The 22,332-nt window shown below is 41.3% G+C and overlaps 1 protein-coding gene across 1 annotated transcript in view; it reads left to right on the top strand.

Moving 5' to 3' along the window:
- The first annotated feature begins 2,167 nt into the window (after positions 1–2,167).
- The window catches only part of LOC123764976 (clathrin interactor lqfR), a 33,755-nt gene continuing 13,590 nt past the window's right edge, over positions 2,168–22,332 (top strand). The window contains 5 exon segments of the mRNA XM_069332991.1: positions 2,168–2,342; positions 8,917–8,996; positions 13,854–14,118; positions 18,481–18,617; positions 19,807–19,894. Coding sequence (XP_069189092.1) covers positions 2,302–2,342; positions 8,917–8,996; positions 13,854–14,118; positions 18,481–18,617; positions 19,807–19,894 — 611 coding nt within the window. The 5' untranslated portion in view covers positions 2,168–2,301.

Raw genomic sequence — 22,332 nt, 5'->3', positions numbered from 1 at the left:
GAATGATTCCATCCCTTAGGATTCTCTCCATGAGCTTGCAGATGTGTTGTGATGTCAAGCTTATCGGGTGGTAGTTTTCTGCTGAGCTCTTTCTGCCTTTCTTGAAAATAGGGGTGACATTTGCATATTTCCAATCTAGGGGAACTATTCTTTGGTTCAGATATTCTCAGATAAGGAGTTTCAGTGATTGGCATAGTTCATCTGCCTGGTTTCTTTACGACTTTGGATTTAATTCCATCCATCTTTTAGTTTGTCAATGTCACAATGTCCTGATTATGTCGCAAGTTATGAGTATATCTCTTAATTCGTTCTCTTCACCTCCTTTAAACATTTGTGTGGGTAATGGGATGTCATCTAATCTTTATAGTGAGAACACTAATGTAAAGTATTCATTCAGTGTATGCTACTCTTTCATCATCCATTACAACTTGGTTAGCCTCATCTTTTAAGGGTTCTATCGAGTCCTTAGTTTTGGTTTCTCTTCTTTATAGCTATAGAATTTGGACTTTGGCAAATTTTAATTCGTAGTTTCTTTTGGCTGATCTGATTTCCTGGATGGCTGATGATTGATAAAGATTAAGCCACTCAAAAGGTGGCACGAGCATGAATAGCCCGTAAGTGGTGGCCCTTCTGAGCCATTACCAGTATCAAGAACTGATACTGGAGATCTGTGGAGGTGCGACTGCACCCTGCGTGACGGGAGATGTCTCCCCCCCCCCCTGGATGGCTGAGTTTAGTACCGTTTTATATATCTCACAATCAATGATGTTCATCTTGGACATAAACCTTCTCCTGAGGTTCCGCTTAGTTATCAAAGTTCTTTTTACTTCCTGTGTCATCCATTTAGTTCCCTTTCTTCTCTTCCTCTTTTTTGGCACATTTTTTGCATGAGTTCAGTGATGACCTTGAAATTTTGCCATGATGCTTCCATGCCATGGTCACCTATTAGCTCCCTCCAGGAGGTGTTTTCGCAGTTCTTCTCTCATTCCTTGATAATATTCTCCTGGGTAATCTAGAAAGTCATCATTATAGACCTTTATGTGGGTTTCAATAATTTTCATCTCTCTTTGAATAATTACAATGTCAATATTTGGTGTTCTAAATGAATCATAGTACTAGTTTTTTTCTGCTCGAGTGTCAGTTACTGCTCTTCTGTCAGTCCTATAGTTTGGTTTTGACAACAGACTGTAATGCCTGGTCTGGTCTAGTTCAATTTTAGGATGATTATAATGCATGCACGCAGCTTTAGCTGCCTCATCTGTATCATCATATATATTTGACAACACCTATGTGAGATATTTACCTGAATATAACTGGGGTCTACTGTTTCTAGTGGCCTCGAAGAGAGCAGGAAGCCGGCGGCTTGTCGAAGGACCCCCCCCCTATATGTCCTAGGATGATTATGCTGAGCTGGATTTTGAAATACAGCAGTAAGGACGATGTTGGGAAGGTAAGCGCGGAGCCATTATGACTATATGGCACTAAGTTGAAATTCCGCTGTTTTTTCCCATTTGGAGCTTCGGCAGCTAGGCGGTTCCATGGGTTTATAACTCTATGAGTGAAAAAGAATCTCCTGTTTTCTGTGCAGCATTGTGACTTGTTGAGCTTGAAACCGTTGATCCTTGTTCGTGTTATTTCTGACTTTTTGAAGAAGGGGTCTGGATCAATATCCATACAAATCCATACAAATGGGATTCTGGAACTATTGCTCTGAACACCAATTAAGTTATTTATAATTGATCTTAGAACATTCTTATTAGCTATTTACATATTAAGAGGAGCCAATAAATGTGAGCGGCCCTAGATGCTGGGGTGTGAATCCTGAGGTCTGGGTGTGGTAATAGGGTTGTGGTCCCGGGGACGGGGTTCTGGGGGCTGGATCCTACGGTTGTTATCCTGGGGTCAGGGTCCTGGGGTCGTGGTCCTGGGGTCGGGGTGCTGGGGTCAGCGAGCTAGGGCTCGGGCCCGGATTCAAACTTCCCGCTGCGGTGCGATTCTGTCCTCCGGACATGCCTCTATGCCATGTTTTTTTTGTTTGCCCTGATAAAAATGTAGCATATCTTTACCTGTAGTATATTATAAAGCTCATATGAAGTAAGACTTGAGGCTCCATCTCGAGAAGGAGGAGCAAGACTGGTTTTGTTTTTGCTTAAGCCGACATTGTGACGTGTGTTGGGAGCCATGTTGAGGTGAAAGTGTTTTTGTGGGTGGACTTTGTCACAGATTTTGGTGTGTGGTGTTGGAGCGAGGCTGCCGAGGCCGCCGTGTGAGGGACGCCAGGCGCTCACTGCCTCACTCGTCATGATCAACATGTGGAAAGTCAGGGAACTTACCGAGAAAGTGTGAGTATTGTGTTTGGTTCTCTCAGCTGATTACCACAACGACGTGAGGTGAGCAGGTACACTGCCTCGCCCCGTCACCCCAGGTGGCGTAGTCCCTCGCCCCGTCACCCCAGGTGGCGTAGTCCCTCGCCCCGTCACCCCAGGTGGCGTAGTCCCTCGCCCCGTCACCCCCAGGTGGCGTAGTCCCTCGCCCCGTCACCCCAGGTGGCGTAGTCCCTCGCCCCGTCACCCCAGGTGGCGTAGTCCCTCGCCCCGTCACCCCAGGTGGCGTAGTCCCTCGCCCCGTCACCCCAGGTGGCGTAGTCCCTCGCCCCGTCACCCCAGGTGGCGTAGTCCCTCGCCCCGTCCACCCCCAGGTGGCGTAGTCCCCGTCACCCCAGGTGGCGTAGTCCCCGTCACCCCAGGTGGCGTAGTCCCTCGCCCTGTCACCCCAGGTGGCGTAGTCCCTCGCCCTGTCACCCCAGGTGGCGTAGTTCCTCGCCCCGTCACCCCAGGTGGTGTGGTCCCTCGCCCCGTCACCCCCAGGTGGCGTGGTCCCTCGCCCCGTCACCCCCAGGTGGCGTAGTCCCAAGGTGGCGTGGTCCCTCGCCCCGTCACCCCAGGTGGCGTAGTCCCTCACCCCGTCACCCCCAGGTGGCGTAGTCCCTCGCCCCGTCACCCCAGGTGGCGTAGTCCCTCGCCCCGTCACCCCAGGTGGCGTAGTCCCTCGCCCCCGTCACCCCAGGTGGCGTAGTCCCTCGCCCCGTCACCCCAGGTGGCGTGGTCCCTCGCCCCGTCACCCCCAGGTGGCGTGGTCCCTCGCCCCGTCACCCCCAGGTGGCGTGGTCCCTCGCCCCGTCACCCCCAGGTGGCGTGGTCCCTCGCCCCGTCACCCCCAGGTGGCGTAGTCCCTCGCCCCGTCACCCCAGGTGGCGTAGTCCCTCGCCCCGTCACCCCCAGGTGGCGTGGTCCCTCGCCCCGTCACCCCCAGGTGGCATAGTCCCTCACCCCAGGTGGCGTAGTCCCTCGCCCCGTCACCCCAGGTGGCGTAGTCCCTCGCCCCGTCACTCCAGGTGGCGTAGTCCCCGTCACCCCAGGTGGCGTAGTCCCCACCACCCCAGGTGGCGTAGTCCCTCGCCTCGTCACCCCAGGTGGCGTAGTCCCCGTCGCCCCGTCACCCCAGGTGGCGTAGTCCCTCGCCCCGTCACCCCAGGTGGCGTAGTCCCTCGCCCCGTCACCCCAGGTGGCGTAGTCCCTCGCCCCGTCACCCCAGGTGGCGTAGTCCCTCGCCCCGTCACCCCAGGTGGCGTAGTCCCTCGCCCCGTCACCCCAGGTGGCGTAGTCCCTCGCCCCGTCACCCCAGGTGGCGTAGTCCCTCGCCCCGTCACCCCAGGTGGCGTAGTCCCTCGCCCCGTCACCCCAGGTGGCGTAGTTCCCTCGCCCCGTCACCCCAGGTGGCGTAGTTCCCTCGCCCCGTCACCCCAGGTGGCGTAGTCCCTCGCCCCGTCACCCCAGGTGGCGTAGCCCCTCGCCCCAGGTGGCGTAGTCCCCGTCGCCCCAGGTGGCGTAGTCCCCCCGGTCGTCCCCCGGGTGGCGTAGTCCCCCCGGTCGCCCCCGGGTGGCGTAGTCCCCCCCCCCGGTCGCCCCCGGGTGGCGTAGTCCCCCCCGGTCGCCCCCGGGTGGCGTAGTCCCCCCCCCCCCCCCGGTCGCCCCCGGGTGGCGTAGTCCCCCCCCCGGGTCGCCCCCGGGTGGCGTAGCGCCCCCCGTCTCCCCCGGGTGGCGTAGCCCCCCCTCCCGTTGGCCCCAGGTGGCATAGCCCCTCCTGTCACCCCCAGATGACGTAGCCTCTCCCGTCGCTATATATAGTACTGTACTGTATATGAAAACTCAACAAAATGCTAGTTAGACATGACTATAAATCTGGCATAGGTTAAATAATATGTTTTGCTGAATACTTAAATAGAATGTGCATTGAAAACTATGGTGTTTGTCGAGGATGAGTTGACCACAGTGTGGGGCAATGTTGCACTATGCTGTTTTATGATGCTTGGCCACCCCCTGCTTTTATATTGTGAATTTCCTGTTGTGCAGCTCCACCCATCATTGTCAGAGCGAATCCAGATAAAGTTCTAATGAAACTATAGAAGTGTACAATTTTTAAGGATTTCTACAGATCTTACTACATGGGGGGTATCTGTCGTTGCCTGGGTTGACCATGTATCCATGTCATGAATACACACTACCCCGTCTCTACTCACTCGCCCCCCCCACCCCCACCCCATCCCCACGTACTGCCCCCACCCCTCATCCATGCACTACCCCTCCCAATATATATGCACTACCCCCCATATCCTTGCACTACCCCCCATATCCTTGCACTACCCCCCATATCCTTGCACTACCCCCCATATCCTTGCACTACCCCCCATATCCTTGCACTACCTCCCATATCCTTGCACTACCCCCCATATCCTTGCACTACCCCCCATATCCTTGCACTGCCCCCCCATATCCATGCACTCCCCCCCATATCCATGCACTCCCCCCCATATCCATGCACTGTCCCCCCATATCCATGCACTGTCCCCCCATATCCATGCATCCCCCCTCACCATATCTATGCACCTCTCCTCACCATATCTATGCACCTCTCCTCAGCCATGCACTTCCCCCCCCCTCCCTTCTGACATCACACTGCCCCTTCCCCCTCACTCATCATATCTTCAGCCACATTATTGTGACTCATGTAGACAAAAGTAAGTTACAGCTTTGCCATACTTTGCAGATGATACAAAAATCAGCCTGAAAATTACTTTTGTAAAACACATTGAAAGACTACATGCTGATACTAATAGTCTTCAATTGTACTGGTAAATAACATATTTAACAGCAATAAGTTCCAGGTACTGTACTTGGGTACAGTACTACTCCTCCTCCAAGGAGTGCCGGACCAACCGGGCTGTGGTGGGTATGTGGGCCTGCGGGCCGCTCCAAGCAACAGCCTGGTGGACCAAACTCTCACAAGTCAAGCCTGGCCTCGGGCCGGGCTTGGGGAGTAGAACAACTCCCAGAACCCCCATCAACCAGATATCAACCAAGTATCAACCAGGGTATTGTGGAAATGAACTTAAATAAAATACAGGGCTCCTCAAGACACAGTAAGATCTTATAGAAGGCACAATAGAGAACGAGCATGGTTCTGTATGTGAAGTTCATCAAAAGAAAAAGGAAATGCAATAAGGCAGCAAAACTAAGATTACCAAGGAAAGTAAACTGTTCCAGGGTTATTTGTTTGATTGTAGCTATATATTTACAGTAAATTACTTGTTGCCATTTTTTAGCATTTTACTGTAATATGCAAACATCTGCTAACCTCTGCCAAACAAATATTCAATTACGTTGAAATTGTTATTGTTTTTTATAAAATTACCGGTAACTGTTGTTTGGGTATAACTTGATATGTACTAGTATTAGGTATGCATGTACACATCTTTAACACAAAGGAGCTAAGTAAGAACAAAGCAGTTGGACTAGATGGTGTTTCACCACGGGTTCTGAGAGAATGTGCACTTGAACTCAACATTCCACTTCAACTGACTTTTCAGACATCCCTGTGTACAGGAGTCATAGCAGATGTGTGGAAAAAAAGCTAACATAGTTCCAATCTACAAAAGTCGCATCAGGAAAGACCCCCCTCAATTTAGATCTGTATCATTTACAAGCGTAATACAGTAGTCAAAATATTGGAAAAAATAATTATAGCTAAGTAGGAAGAACACCTTGGAGAAAAACAATATAATATCAGACAGCCAGTATGGTTTTCAATCTGGAAGATCCTGTGTAATGAATTTACTCAGTCTCTATGATTGAGCCACAGAGATTTTACAGGAAAGAGATGGTTGTGTTGGGTTATTATCCCTAAGATAATAGGGACGATAAGAAACTAAGACGATTGTCATGCCCTTCAAGAAAACCTGGACAAAATAAGTATATGGAGCACCACTTGGCAAATGGAATTTAATGTGAATAAATGCCATGTTATGGAATGTGGAATTGGAGAACATAGACCCCACACAACCTATAAATTATGTGAGAAATTTTTAAAAAATTCTGACAAAGAAAGAGATCTAAGGGTGGTTCTAGATAGAAAACTGTCACCTGAGGACCACATTAAGAACATTGTGCAAGGAGCCTATGCTACACTTTCTAACTTCAGAATTGCTTTTAAATACATGGATGGAGAAATAATAAAGAAATTGTTCATGACTTTTGTTAGACCAAAGCTGGAATATGCAGCGGTAGTATGGTGCCCCTTAAGAAGAACATCAACAAACTGGAAAAGGTGTAAAGACATGCTACTAAGTGGCTCCCAGAACTGAAGGACAAGAGCTACAAAGAAAGGTTAGAGGCATTAAACATATAAAAACTAGAATATAGAAGAAAAAGAGGCCTATGATTACTATCTACAAAATAGTAACAGGAATCGATAAAATTGATAGGGAAGAATTCCTGAGACACGGAACGTCAAGAACAAGAGGTCATAGATTTAAACTAACGAAACAAAGCTGCCGGAGAAATATAAGAAAATTCACTTTTGTAAACTGAATGGTAGAATGATTGGAACAAGTTAGGCGAGAAGGTGGGTGGAAGCCAAAATCGTCAGTAATTTCAAGGCATTATATGACAGAGTGCTAGGGAGACGGGACACCACGAGCATAGCTCATGCTGTAACTACACATAGGTAATTACAACAATCCAACCCTTGCACCACTCTTTCCCAGTTCTAACCCTCAAATAGTGTGACTAGATGCAGGGTTTTAACAAGCTCACATGTTGCATCACAAGAGTTTATTGCATACCCAATCAGATTATGTGTACCTCTGTTAGTTATGCAGTAAAGCACACTATACCAGAAGTAGAGCCCCCAGAGGAAATGTTTTGCCTTGTAGTGTACATAGGGAGAGGGAATTACTAGTTTTATGTATACAGTACTATAGAAAATCAATCTACACTTGGCCTGGCTGTGCTCATATTATGCAACTACACGAGACATGGATACAAAAGAGTATACAGTATGTTAGTTTTGAGAATCTTAAGAAGCTTTATGATGTAATGATTGTAATAGTAAGATATGTTACCATCACTGCACATTGCAGAATAGTTGCAATAGTTGCAACTACCATACATGCTTTCTGTGCATCTTTTACCATTGTGTGCATGTTCACCTGGGGTGGCGCTTGCGATTGTGCGTCTGGGCTTTAAAATATGAGGTTAGACTGTGTAGGCATCAGTGATAAAAAAGTCACCCAGTGTGGTAGCTCAAAGTACATCAAGAATACTGTAGCCTCCCCCCCACCCCCACCCTAATTCCCCCATCTTCCCCCACACATTACCATCTTGCATGTACAGTATTTCCACAATTTTTCAACATTAAGATGTGATGTTTTGTACATAATGACTTGTGTGAAAATTATACTGTATACATTATAGGTTTCAGTATTGTTCTATAAATATAATTAGCAGATTGAAGCAAAACAAATGCTTTCGAGAGAATTTGTATTTGATTTGTTTATTATTGAATGAAATGCATGATCATGTATACTGTAACACTGCCCCCACCCCCATAAAAAAAAATTGCTGTCTACATTGTGCAAAACATTTCAGCACACATCAGGTTTTGAACAATGCACTGCTAATGTCTCAACATCAGCATTTACCTATTTTGTGTGTGGTGGGTTGGATGGGTGTGTAGTTGGGTTGAGTATGGGGAGGTGGATGGAGAACTACACCAAAGTGGGAGCTTTTACAGGTCACATTGCTTTTCATGAGGCATTTCTTTGGTGGAAAGTAAATTTGGCTAAATATTGTTTCTTGCTCCATGGAATGACAGCAGTTGCAGTTGGTTCCATAGGGACAATGAACATGGTTATAAACTAATGTTTTGCTAGGTTTCTAACATTGCTGTATTTATTAAGATTTTTACAAATTAATTTTGTTCAATTAATTGTTTGTGACCCTTTGTATGGCAGAAGGTCATATATTGAAAGTGAACATTGGCTACAATAATTGCTTATGTCTGAAAATTACACAAATCTTAAACCATGGAAATACTGACATGTAAATGTACAGTATAATACATTAATATATTAAAGTTTAATATTTTACATCACATCCTTTTTGATAAATGTTAATTATTTTTCAGTTTTTGTAATTTTGTATACAGTATTATATCTCTTATTGACATATGACAAGAAGGTGCTTGTGAGACTATGGGTAAATATTACACTTTAATATTTACTTTTCCTCTAGTGACTTGATTATAATTAGTGTTAGGCTCAGGCTGACAGGGTAACTATTGGTCAGCCAGGTTAAATAATGCTGCTTTTGGCTGATAACTTGTATTGATATATTGTGTGAATTCTAACATTTTGTTGGCATTGTAGTACAGTATGTGGGTGTCTCACTTTAAATAATGATAGTGGGTATAACTTAACATTTAGCTGAATAACCCCTACCCTAAATCTTGGCCTGTAGCCTAAATTCCACAAATATGTCAGTTCTTAACTGCTAATTTATTTACTTATTTTATCTCCAGCACCAACATGGTGATGAACTACACAGAGGTGGAAGCCAAAGTTCGTGAAGCCACAAATGATGAAGCTTGGGGGCCAACAGGTACAAACTAAAATATATTTATTAAACTGTGATTCGTTTAACATTTAATAGTGTCAAGATTGTCACACCACATACAGCAATGTAGTGTGAAAGATTTGATGAATTTCCTGTATTGCTCGCCTGTTTCCTTGAGAGCCAAAATTTCCCACTCCATGAAGGTGGGATGGGGATAGGTTGTTATTCTTGTCTTGACTAAATAATTTAGCTTAGCAGACTATCTTCATGCAAATACAGTATTAAGAAAAAATTCTCTTATAATTTGTCATATTTGGGTAACAAGTAGCCATAGGAGGATATGTTGTGATCATATTGCTGCTTGTTCTTCTCTCTCTTTGTTAGTTTTCTTAGCTTGTCCTAGTTGCTCATATCTTATGTGGTACTTGGTGTTAATGTTTGTTATATCCATGTTATATTTGACTTATTCTTCCACAGCCTCATTATTTTAATTTAATTGAGGTTAAACTCTAGTAGCCATTTGTCCTAGGCTTTCATGTACCAATATGCGGTCCTCAAATAAATTTAACAAAGTGTACAAACTGTCATGTCCAGTCCTACTCGATATGGGAGGCTGTTTACATAAATTGGGAACAGTAACTGTTCAGATACCAAACCCTGTAGGACCCCCCACTTCTCACTACCCTAGGCACCTCCAACACAAACCAGGGTTTGGTTAGGGGGAAGGGGGTTACAGAGTTAACTTATATGTTATATGTTACGTATTGAATTCCACGAGTCGGGACCAGGGGCTGAGTGCATGGGCATGTTATCAATTTATCTTTCATAGTCTTCCGAGTTCATGTTAATATCCGTTATATTATCTGCAAGATGGATGTCATTCATAAAGCGGCTGTCTGGCTCTTCATCTTTCATGTTGTTTATTGGTGTGCTAAACATAGCCTCATACTGGCTTTGGCTTCTTAGAATTTCACTAATTTCTTTGTTGTCTTCTGTGTACTGTATGTACTTTTGATTGTAATTTTAAGTCCAATACTGGCGGAGGTTTTTTATTTTTATTTTGCATGTGTGAAAAAATATTTTTGTATTTTTCTTTATCTCTTGTATAGCTTTCTGTTCCAATTCCATTTCCTCAGACTGGTATCATCACCTCAGTGTTTGCTCTATTTCTTCTATCTCCCTGTTTAGGTTTATTTTCCATTCTTGTGATAATCGTGTCTGCTTAAGCATTTCCGTTATTATTTTTCCTTCTGTACAGTCATCTGTGTTCTCTTTCTAGAGTGGACCTCTTTCTGACCCTCCTCACAGGCATGTGCTTCAAGCAGATCTTGTATGCTTTAGCTGTCATTTTAGTTATCTCCTGTGTAGGAGTTTTGTTCCTTAAGGCAGTCTCCCATTGAATGTTTGTAAAGTCTATGTTGATTTTTTCCCAGTCGATCCTCTTATTGTTGAAATTGAATTGATTGAATAACCCCTTCTCACTTGAACCTACTACTATTATTAATGTTAGTTTGCACTTCAGTGTCCTTGTGGTCTGAGTATGTAGTATCTGAGATTGTAATGTCACTGATTAGTTCATCATTGTTTGTGAAGATCAGGTGTGGTGTTTTTGTTCCTAGTTGGTTCTGTAATTTGTTGGTTGAGTGAGAATTTGTCACAATCTCAACAGCTCTCTGACTGCAGTTGATTATTTCCAGGTTGGCTTCCTGCTATGATATTATTATTTGCCATTCTCCATCTTAAACTGGGTAGATTGAGGTCTCCAACACCAGGCTCTCTCAATTCATTATTGCCTACCTAACTACCTAATTAGCCTAATTACTTACTATAACTGAGTGGCGGCAGCATCAGTTAACATCAATTAGTGGCCTTATAGTTATCCTTTGGCTAGTTAATATTTAAGAGTTTGTGGACACTTGGTTCTCGTACGTCCCATGAGCTAAGCTGTTGGGGAGTATTCACGGCAAGGGTGGGTCTTTCAGATTGTTTAATGTTGTACATAATAAATGTTAAGGGTAATTATTAAGGTACTGTATTACTCTCCAGGTGTTCTACCCATTTGGTTTTAACTATTTTTTCTAGTGTTTTGACAACCACGCTTGTTAATGATACGGGTCTATAATTTAGAGGGTCTTCTCTGCCATCATTTTTGTTGATTGGAACTATGTTTGCCTATTTCCATATGTCTGCTGAGGTTCCTGTGCACAATGATTTTTGGAATATCAATTGAACTGGAATGCTTAGCTCAGTTGCACATTCTCTCAGCACCCAAGGGACACACTCAATCTGGTCCAACAGCTTTATTTCTTCCTAGCGCCCATGAGTAAATTTTTCCACTTTGTCTCGCCTTCTATGCCCTCTGTGGTGTTTTCTAGAATTGGTGTTGTCTGGTTCTCTGAACCTCATTTTGCACAAATACACTTTGGAACTGTCCATTTAATGTTTCACACATTTCTTTTTCCATTTTCTGGGAACCTGTTCCCCATTCTTAATCTCCAGATTTTATCCTTTACATGCAGCTTGCTTTTAATGAATTTATAGAAAAGGCTGTTTTACAAATCTCTTACATTTGTCCACTACCCCTTTCTCAAAGTTCCTTTTTGCCTCTCTCTTCACTGCTGTGTATTTGTTTCTTGCTTGCTTACAGTGCTGTATGCTGTAAGAGGGTTAGGCTTCTTCCTATATTGTACCCATTTTCTTGTTTGTGTGTGGTGGTTCATTTTTTATAGCTTTTGCTTGCCATTCATTAAATAATTCTTTTTCAATGAATGGTAAAATGAATCTTGCTTTACATTAGATATATTTTGGATAAAATAATTTGTTTCATCAGTAGTGAATGATTGCATCGAGTGTTGCTCAGCATGTTGGCTGTTGTCATATATTATTGTTTTATTATAGTCAGAATACTCATCAACATTGCTGTAGTAGGCTACTTATCTAATCTGATATGAGAGAACACATGTGAACCCTTATCAGTGAACTTTATTTTGTACACTTCACAAAAATGTAAATTCTCTTTTTTTTTCTTTTTTTTTTAACATGTTTTGTAAATAATTTTGTGACCAGCTTATTCAAACAAAATTTTATTACTTGTTGGGAATGAATAAAAAATATATCAAATAGGCATAATAAATTAAAATTGACTATTACCTGATTAAGTTTATAGTAATTTGCAGCTACATTATTTATTTTGTAATTCTTCATCACATCACATTTTGACATCAAATGCCCTAACAGAAAATATGATGCACTATGAATTATATTGGGTAACAAACATTCACATTTTCACTGCTTGGATTACTGAGCTAGGTTAGGTTTAAATGTTTTAGTACACAATTTTCTTCCCATCGTGGCAACAGGAGAGGGCAGGCTGATTGAACAACCTTTTGGGAAGGAGGTCATACAAAAATTTAGAAGCGCCCCCCCCCAAAAAAAAAGGCAAGCAATGATGAAAAGGCACAACAATGGAAAAAATAAAACTGAGAAACAGAATTTATACTGAAGGTGATATTAATATGGGCTATGGAGAGTGTAGCAGACAGCCAGGTGGTGGTGCAGACTGTATGTTGTCAAAGAGGAGAATCCTGAAGTAGTAGTAGAAGGGGTCACTTTCTGTGCTGCTATATAGTAGTACCGTATTATGGTATTGTACTTGTAATAACTTTTAAGGCCCGCTTAATTTTCATCCATATACTGTAACTGAAAAATATATTTGATAAATAGTATCTTCTGTTCCTCCTCCTCCTTGTTTGCACAAGGGTTTTGTTGCTGGAAAAATCTTGCACTGGATGTGCTAAATTTTATGTGAAAACAAAAAATAAGATTTTGGTTCCAGAAACTTAAAACTTCCACTTCTCAATAAAATGTTACTATGTTTAATAAATACTTTTGCATGCATTAAAGCTGCTGGATGTAGGAATGTAATCCCAAATCCATTAATGCAAAATGTTTGTGAGAAATCAAAAGGAAAAATGTGGTTCAGTGTGTGACAACTGGGAGAAGATCAAGAAAACCCAATGTATTATTTGATATTGGCATAGCATATCGTGATAATGTTTACAGGAGAATAGGCAAATGCGGCTGTGTACGAGGGCATTGACATACACAGTAATGCTTAAATGGATTTGCTTTGGTTAAATTGAATTTGCAATAAGAAGTGCCAATTTCAGAACTGAGCAAGGCTGAGGCAGGTCCTAAAACACGAGGGGGAAGCCACCAGTTTCCCAAAGCGACAGGTTGGCAGGAAAAGAGTGGGAGAGCCAGGTTCCCAAATGCTGTGTATGCAAGCCAGGTTCTAACAGTTATAGTTGAGGGGAAGCCAAGCTTGGTCAGCAAAGTTAAGTGGAGCAAGCCAGGTCCCCAAGGCTAGGGGCAGGGGGTGACAAACCAAACGTCCCCCAAAGCAATGGGTAGTGAGGAGCTGAGCCTAACCCGATCCGAGAACTATAGGTGGGAAGTGGTAAGCCAGTTCCCCAATGCCACAGGTGGGGGGAAAGGTGAGCCAAGACAGATCCCTGAAGTTATGGGTAGGGTGGGATGTAATCAGGAATTGGACAGAGTACCAGTGATAGCGCTTATAGTAAACCATGGGATACATAAATTAAAAGGGAATAACTAAAAAATAATATTATAGAAAACAAATTTGATTAAGAACTTCCATTACTACATTTTAATGTTCAGTCTTTCTGAACATATTATAATGTACATTGACATCAAGGCTATTAAATATATAAAGGCCTTTTGTGTAAATTTCTTGGTTTTTGCCAGTGGCAAGTAGCACTTACGAAATATCAGTAGTTTTACAAATACAGTACTGATAGTCATAATACCGTATTAACAAATAATTGTATTCTACACAAATTTACGTATCTGATCACTAATGCGTATGTATCTTTTTACTAGGACCCCAGATGCAAGAGTTAGCACAGTCAACATTTTATTATGAACAGTTTCCCGAAGTTATGGGCATGCTGTGGAAGCGCATGCTGCAAGAAAACCGAGCAGCATGGCGACGCACTTACAAGTCTCTACTGCTTCTCAATTACCTAGTTCGTAATGGCTCTGAGAGGGTAGTCACATCTGCTCGAGAACATATTTATGATCTAAGGACACTAGAAAACTTTAAGTACATAGATGAGCATGGCAAAGATCAAGGATTGAACATTAGGTGAGTCGGAGATAATATTGTAGCATTGTAGAAGTTTAACATGGTGTTTCCATTTGTCATTAATTTATTTTTGGTTTGTTCCATAAAGTATGTTAGGCCCCATAGAATGAGGTGGGAGTATGGAAGGTGGTTCTGACCTGCTCTAAATTTTGCTGCAGATCCTAGCTTAACCCTTCCACTGCATGACACAGCCAGGGGGTTGACCTTGCTAGTTATATATATACTGCCCAACACAGTTGGGGAAATTTTAAAGTACCACACAAGATTTTAAATCCTGGCTGTCAAATCCAGCAGTGGGTGTTAGCTGGCGGTTAAATTCATTCAAATGTCCTTCCCTCTTCTTAACATTTAATGCACAAATTGAATATGATCAACCACTTCCAGCACTTCACCATTTAGCTTTATCTAGAACAGAATTTCTTTCCCTTCACTTCCATAACTATACTTTTACCCACATTAATTTAAGGTAAAATTTTTAATTTGTTTACGTAAATCTCGGCATAAATTTTATTTTATGTAATCCTCCTGTATGTCATCTTTATATACATACAGTACTAGGTTCATACCCTTCTTGACACACTTACTTTGACATTCCTTATAATCTTGTCTATGTATGTAACATACTAAAGGGGGGGGGGGTAAGGAGGCTACCTAACTTTACTTATTCCTCCTCTCTTTTTCCCATCTTTCCCCTCACCAACTTCTTCCTCTCACTCCTTTCCCACCCTCTACATCTTTCTCCCCCTACTCTCCCCCAATCAAACCTCTTAACACTTTCGCGCTTTCGATTAGAGATAACTCGTCACTGGTTTTTCTTACGATTCCGCATAACTGCCTACTTTTCTCGTCAATCGAAAAAATATTTCTATAAATTCCATTTTTTAACCGAAATGGATGGGGATACGTTTGTTTTGTAGAGAATTTATTTGCAAATTTTTTGGTACCAGAATGAATATTATATCACATAAACTTCTATGAGTAAAAAAAAAAATACACAAAGTATGTTTGGGGGTGTGGCGAGCGTGTGGCAGTGGGTTCCCTTTAGCCGTTGATATATCCAACACGTGGGAAATATTTGTATGTGTTATGTATATGTCTGTGTAGGGAATTTTACTGCGATCACTGTCATACAAATTATAAAATGTTTCAACAAGTATAAACATGACAAACATCAAACGAACGAAAACAATGCGTTCGTTTCTGCCGCGAACGCATACTGAGCGACGTGGTTCTATATTTGGCGCTTCTCTTACACATGCTTTGTACAAATGTTATACAGTTCATCTTATAGAAAATTTTATTGCGAACACATTGGTAAAAAAAGAAATACGTACATAGAAAAGTAGGGTCAGGAAACGTATAAACTTTCCAAGCATGATTTCCCCCCTGTGTTTTCGCTAGTGCGCTCGCGGCTAACTACTCTCCACTTCACACACTCTTGCGGGTGGGCAATTACCTATATTAAACATTCATATGCATATGTCCGTGTAGAGAATTTTATTGAGATTCCAATGATACCAAAATTAGCGATGTAGGACAACTGTAGGCTTCGCAACCATTAAGAGAGTGGAAACATTTTGTTGCTGTTTGGCGCTCTCGGCGAGTGATCTACATAGTTTTTTAGTTGGTGTTGATACTCCTTATGCTTGGGCGGCATTTTATAGGTATGCTCTTATAGACAATTTCATTGCGAACACAGTGATACCAAATTTAAATACGTGCACCTTCAATTATTGTCAGGACAGTCAAAAGAGTGTACACTTTTTCGGTCTTACCGCGTAGGTGCGCGAAGTGCCGAAAGCATCTGGGGTATTTTTTTTTTTGAGCGCTGAGAGCGCGAAAGTGTTAACTGTTCTCCATTCCACTTTCTCCCAGTCTTCTCCTCCCCCTCTCTCCTTCCCTCTCTTCAAATACTGTATTCCCCTTCTCCTTCCTTCTCTCTCTTTCTCTGTCTGTCTGTGTGTGTGTTGCCTGTTTCTTTTCCTGTCTGTCTTTGCTCTGGTTGACCCACTCACTCTGCAGGCATATCTCTGTATCTATCTTTTCAGTATCTGTCTCTAATCAAAATAATATAATATCCTCCCACTGGCATATGGGTGGTCTACTTGTGGGAGATGCCTGGTGGTGTGAAATAATAAAAAAATATAATAGTTACCCATAACTATAATAGTTAGGGGTAACTATTAGGTACGGCTATTATAGAAAGAAAGCAAGCAAGCAAGCAATAAATGTATATTATATATGTACTGTAATATTATATACTGTGTGTGTAAGTAATTACCTAAGTGTAGTTACAGGATGAGAGCTACGCTCGTGGTGTCCCATCTACCCAGCACTCTGTCATATAACGCTTTGAAGCTACGGACAGTTTTCGCCTACACCACCTTATCACTTAACTTGTTCCAACCGTCTACCACTCTGTGAAAGTGAATTTTCTTGTATTTCTTCGACATCTTTGTTTAGTTAGTTTAAATCTATGACTTCTTGTTCTTGAAGTTCCAGGTCTCAGGAAATCTTCCCTATCCATTTTATCAATTCCTGTTACTATTTTGTACGTAGTGATCATATCACCTCTTTTTCTTGTCTTCTAGTTTTGGCATATTTAATGCCTCTAACCTCTCCTCGTAGCTCTTGCCCTTTAATTCTGGGAGCCACTTAAAAGCATGTCTTTGCACCTTTTCCAGTTTGTTGATGTGCTTCTTAAGATATGGGCACCACACAACCGCTGCATATTCTAGCTTTGGCCTAACAAAAGTTGTGAACAATTTCTTTAGTATATCGCCATCCATGTATTTAAAAGCAATTCTGAAGTTGGAAAGCGTGGCATAGGCTCCTCGCACAACGTTCTTTATGTGGTCCTCAAGTGATAGTTTTCTATCTAGAACCATCCCTAGATCTTTCTTTATCAGAATTTTTTAGAGATTTCTCACATAATATATAGGTTGTGTGGGGTCTATGTTCTCCTATTCCACATTCCATAACATGGCATTTATTCACATTAAATTCCATTTGCAAAGTGGTGCTCCATATACTTATTTTGTCCAGGTCTTCTTGAAGGGCATGACAATCATCTAAGTTTCTTATCCTTCCTATTATCTTACCATAATCAGCAAACATGTTCATATAATTCTGTATACCAACTGGTAGATCATTATGTAGACAACATCACAATACCAACTTAATGGTTCGTTATGGTGAACAAAACATGCTGATACATATATATAACATGTGTATATAGTGTAATAACAGCAAAACTATTTGTTTGTTTTATGAACATAATAATTGAATCACTAAGCTCAGGCGGAGCAGACCTCGTCTAGCGATTGCTCTGTCAATGTCTCTTTTTTTGTCAGACTTCCCTGCCCTATTACGCCCAAAATATGCCACCTACAATTTATTTTTTATTCCGTGAACAGGGAACACAAATAAACACTTTCATAAAACGAAAGAATTTTTGGATTTTTTTTGTTGTGCCTGTGTGTGTTAAAGGCAAAATGACCCTTAGCGGCCCAAGGGTTGAAAAAAAAATAATAAAAATAAAAAAAAAAATTGAAAAAAATTGAAAAACGGACAAATGCCATTAAGTTTCGTTCAGTGTTTGTCGGGTAGGATGCTCCATAGTGACAATCTTTCTTTGTTTCAAACGTGTTCAATTTGTTTTGAATTTTTCATTTATTTATTAATAATGGAGCAGCCTACCCAACAAACGCTGAATGAACCTTTATGGCATTTGTCCGTTTTTTTTTTTCTTTTTTGAAACATGGAGCAGCCTACCTGACAAACACCGAACGAATCTTTTTGACATTTGTTTTTCAAAATTTTAATTTTATCTTCTACAAAAATAAATCAATGCTTTGCAACATCACAGCAGTCACCCCTTTACATCCCAACATCATTAGCATCTTTAAAGAAACAAAAAAATATTTTTTTTTGCATCGTCGGAGGCGTCCGAATATGTGCGAGAACCAGCAGGAATGCACCATGTAGTTTTCTCGTTAATCGAGACAAATTGTCGGCGATCGGCATGCTCGTTATTCAAAATGCTTATAAATTGAGGCGCTCATCACATGAGGTTCCACTGTATGTGTGTGTGTGTATGTATATATATAACATATATATAAATATTATGTTATATATAAATAACATAATATTTATATATAACATTTCATTCACTTGGGCACTAGGAGACTCAAACCGTTGAGGCAATAGCTCTAACTCTGTACTATAAGGCATCCTTAATAAGGAAAGATTCCAGAGGCAACAAACCTCTGGAGTTGATAAATTGCTTTTGTTGAATAAGTGATCATGTTGTTACATTTTTATTGGTCTTTAGTAGTATTGATTTTTCTTGCTTCCTTTCAGGGTGAAGGCAAAGGATCTAATTGACTTCATTCAAGATGACAACAGGTTGCGGGAGGAGCGCAAGAAGGCCAAGAAGAACAAGGACAAATATGTTGGTGTTTCCTCGGACTCCATGGGATTCCGTGGCTCTAATCAAAGTAGGTGAAAGTATACTGAAGTTATGATGAATGGGGGGGGGAGAGAGAGAGAGAGAGAGAGGGTATTGGGTTTGAAATATCAAGAATAAATACATTTTCATTTATTTATTTATGGCAGCTTTAGATGGTCAAGTTCCATATATGCCTTGGTAAAGTGTGACTGTAATAAAGATAACTAAGAAGATATTTTACTAAGAAATTATGTGAAAGACAATAAAATGTGAGAACTAAATACAGTAAAGTTACTTTGGCGACACCAAAGTAACGCAAGTGGAAGGTTAGGTGGAAAATTCAAAATATATAGCCCTGCCTTACAAGTGCAAATTTGTTGGCCAAAATTGCCAATTCAATGCCTGTATGTACGGAAATCTTGTTACATGAAATTAACAAAAGTGTGATGTGACTTTTCTGTTCAAATTATTTTATTTAGTTTTCCTTCTTCATAAAAAATTACAAATGCTTTTTAATGGAAATGCCCTAATTTATATGTATTAAATTATGACATTTTTGCTGTCATTGATCTGAAGACTGGCAGTCCCTGATGGCTAAAGATGTACTATATTGTAATTTAAGATAGCCAAAATACTATAGGAGAAATTAAAAATTTGTTATGGCCTCGCTAATGTAAAGGTCACTATAGCCTTGAATCGAGTTATTTTAATCTGATATACTTTCCCCTTGTATACCAAGTCGGGCTGTGCAGTGGTTAGCGTCAGCAACTAGAATTCTCTCGGTCGTGGGTTCGAGTTGCCTCAAAGCTCCTGTTGAGTTTCTCATTGATATATATGTCACGTTATTGTGATTTGTCTGAATTTAAAGTTAATTATACTTTTGTTTCCTGGAACACCACTCGGTCATCAACCTGTTTTACAATACTAAGAGCATTGGGTTTTCCTAGAGCTTGTTGATGTGTGTGTGTGTGTGCCCTGTACAGTTGTGAAGGCCAGTAATCCTGTAGTTCCTTGATTTAGTTAGATATACTGTACATAAATACAAGGTGACATGCATGGGCCAAAAGACATTCTGCAGTTCCCTTAATTCTTATGCTCCTGCCAGTGAACAGCAAAGTGGTGCTATTTCTTAATACAGTAACAACCTATAACATTCACATGAAGATCAGCTAGCCAAGGGAAATGTTTTTATTGTCATTTTTTGAAAATGAGAATTACAATATATGTGGTAATTACAGGTGATTGGGACAATTGGGGAAGCAGTCGAAGAAAACAAGATGAATCTGAATTAGGATCATCACGCTTTGAAGATTCACCTAATGCCAGGTGTGTGTCTTTTATTATATCAGTGGAAATGGATCAGTATGACTTGTAGGCATTTTGAAATTCCTAATATCATTTTAGGAGATATATAGTATTGAATGTTGAATGCAATGCACATTTGTTTCAAGTAGGTAAATTAAACTACTGTCCTGAGAATGATGTGGCAGGGCACTTTTATAATTGTACTTTATTTTTGTTTTCATTCACTCTTCATTGTAATTACCACCATCTTTGTCACCATGTCTTCCATCATTTGGCAAGAGTCATTTGCCCAGAGAGGATAAGAGAGCCGCATAGAGAAATGCTAAAAGATATTCCAAATGACACCCATCCATTCTCCATACCCCTCCTTGCTCGACATCATCACTGAGAACCACCACCACTGAACTCCAGAAAATCAACAGCAGCATTTCTGCTTCCTGGACTAGATTTAAAGTACTTGTAAGTTGTATAGAAAAAGTCACACATTCAACAAATTGCTTTCACTCCTTGATTCAGACTGTTTTTTTGTGCCCTACATAAACTTGGTCTGTGTTTTATTATTCTTGGCATTCCTCCTAATTTTTTTTTTTTCCATACCCTGAACACCACACACTCTTTGAATTGCTCGTCTTTAGTTCAATAACTTTATTTTTTATGCCTGTACAATACCAATTTTGTACTTATTTGAAATGTTGGTACCACCTGTGCAGTTATCTCTCTGTATCTCTTCTTACATCCTTTTTCCTACCCAAGGCTTTTTATTGCCCCAACCACTCGGCTCCATCTTGTACTTGTACAGATTCCTCAGTTTTCATTACTTCATTTGCCTTTATTTTTACTTACCTTCACTCTCCACTATTATTTTCTATTTATCCACATTCATTTTCAGCAGTCACCTTTTACACACAAAATAGCATGAGCATTGTGGCGTGTGTAAGTCAGTCGTAACCTTTGGGTGGCCTGAGTTGTTACTCGGTGGCTTAAGGGTGAATTGAAAATGGGGTTGGTTTACCCATGACCAAATTTAGTTTGCCTTTCATTTCCTGTAAATTGTAGCTTTGTGTTGTCTGTACCCTCTGGGTGGTTTTCTCAGTTTTGGGTTGATCACAGTTTTCACGGTGATCCCCAAGAGAAAATCGCCGAAGCACTTGAAGAAAAACAAAATGCTGATGTATGCACGGACTTTGCAAAAAATTTGATAAATGTGAGCATAGAGTGATAACCCATAGAATGAGATCAGTAGAAATTAACAGGTAAAATAGGGAAGTGGATTTAAATTTTTTTACCAAACAAAGTGCAAAGAATAACAGTCAAATAAAGTCCAAGCACAGTGAAAAGCTCTATACCAATACTTGATGACGATTCTCGGGATCAATGTCCCCATGGTCCAGTCTCTGACCAGGCCTTCTGGTTGGTGGTCTGGTTAATCAGGCTGTTCGATGCTGCTCGCAGTCTTACATAAAAGTCACAGCATGGTTGATCAGGTATCCTTAGAAGGTGTTTTATCACGTTCGTTTTTTTTTTTTTTTTTTTTTTTAACACTACAACGAGACCAGCCAGTTATGCCCCATATGTGTAGACGGGGTGTGTTGAACAGTCTTGGACCTTTGATGTTGATAGAGTTGTCTCAGCATACCTATTGCATCTCTGCTTTTCAGTGGGGCTCTTTTGCACGTCCTGCCATGCCTTCTGGTATTGTTGGGTGTGATTTCGGAGTGCAGATTTGGAACCAGTCCTTCTAGTATTTTCCAAGTGTAAATTATTATGTATCTCCTCCTTGCGCACTCTGAATACAGATTTAAAACCAGGGCACAGTCCTTGCATCACTGTTTTTTCATTCTCTTATCTGGTAGAGACAGAAGTGCAAGTCATGGCTTCGTGTCATCCTTTATAGGTGATAACAAAAGTCAGCATGAAAGTTACTAATGTAGAAGACACTGAAAAACTACAACCCAATATCAATAAAGTTTTATCAAACAGAAAATAACATGATGTTCAACAGTGATAAATTCCAGGTACTTGTGTGTAGTAGAAATAAAGAAACTAAATGAAATATATACAGGATGCAAGACAATCAGATCTACTTATAGAAGGAAATTACATGTAATGGATCTGTGAATAATTATGTCTGATGACTTGACATTTTGTGGGCATAACTTATGTGGGAAGAATTGCAAACTTTTGCTGAAACGACTCGCCCAAATCACGGTGCAGTAGGTCGTTGCCTTAACCTTTTTAATGACACTGTGATGTCTCGCTACAAAAATTAAAACGCATGGAAAAACAAAAATCTCTGGAAACGTTTTAAGTGAGACAAACGAGCAGTGAATCACAACCAGGTCCTAGTGGTATGCAGGCAAAACGTAAGAGAGAGTGTACCCCCAGGGAAGTCATCACTGCCTGATGTTATAATGGAAGGGGGACTCTCCTTCCAAACAGTAACACCTCTGCTCCTCCCC

Source organism: Procambarus clarkii, chromosome 29 (genome assembly GCF_040958095.1).
Source record: "Procambarus clarkii isolate CNS0578487 chromosome 29, FALCON_Pclarkii_2.0, whole genome shotgun sequence".
NCBI classification, from domain to species: domain Eukaryota; kingdom Metazoa; phylum Arthropoda; class Malacostraca; order Decapoda; family Cambaridae; genus Procambarus; species Procambarus clarkii.
This window is presented reverse-complemented; position numbering and strand designations above follow the sequence as displayed.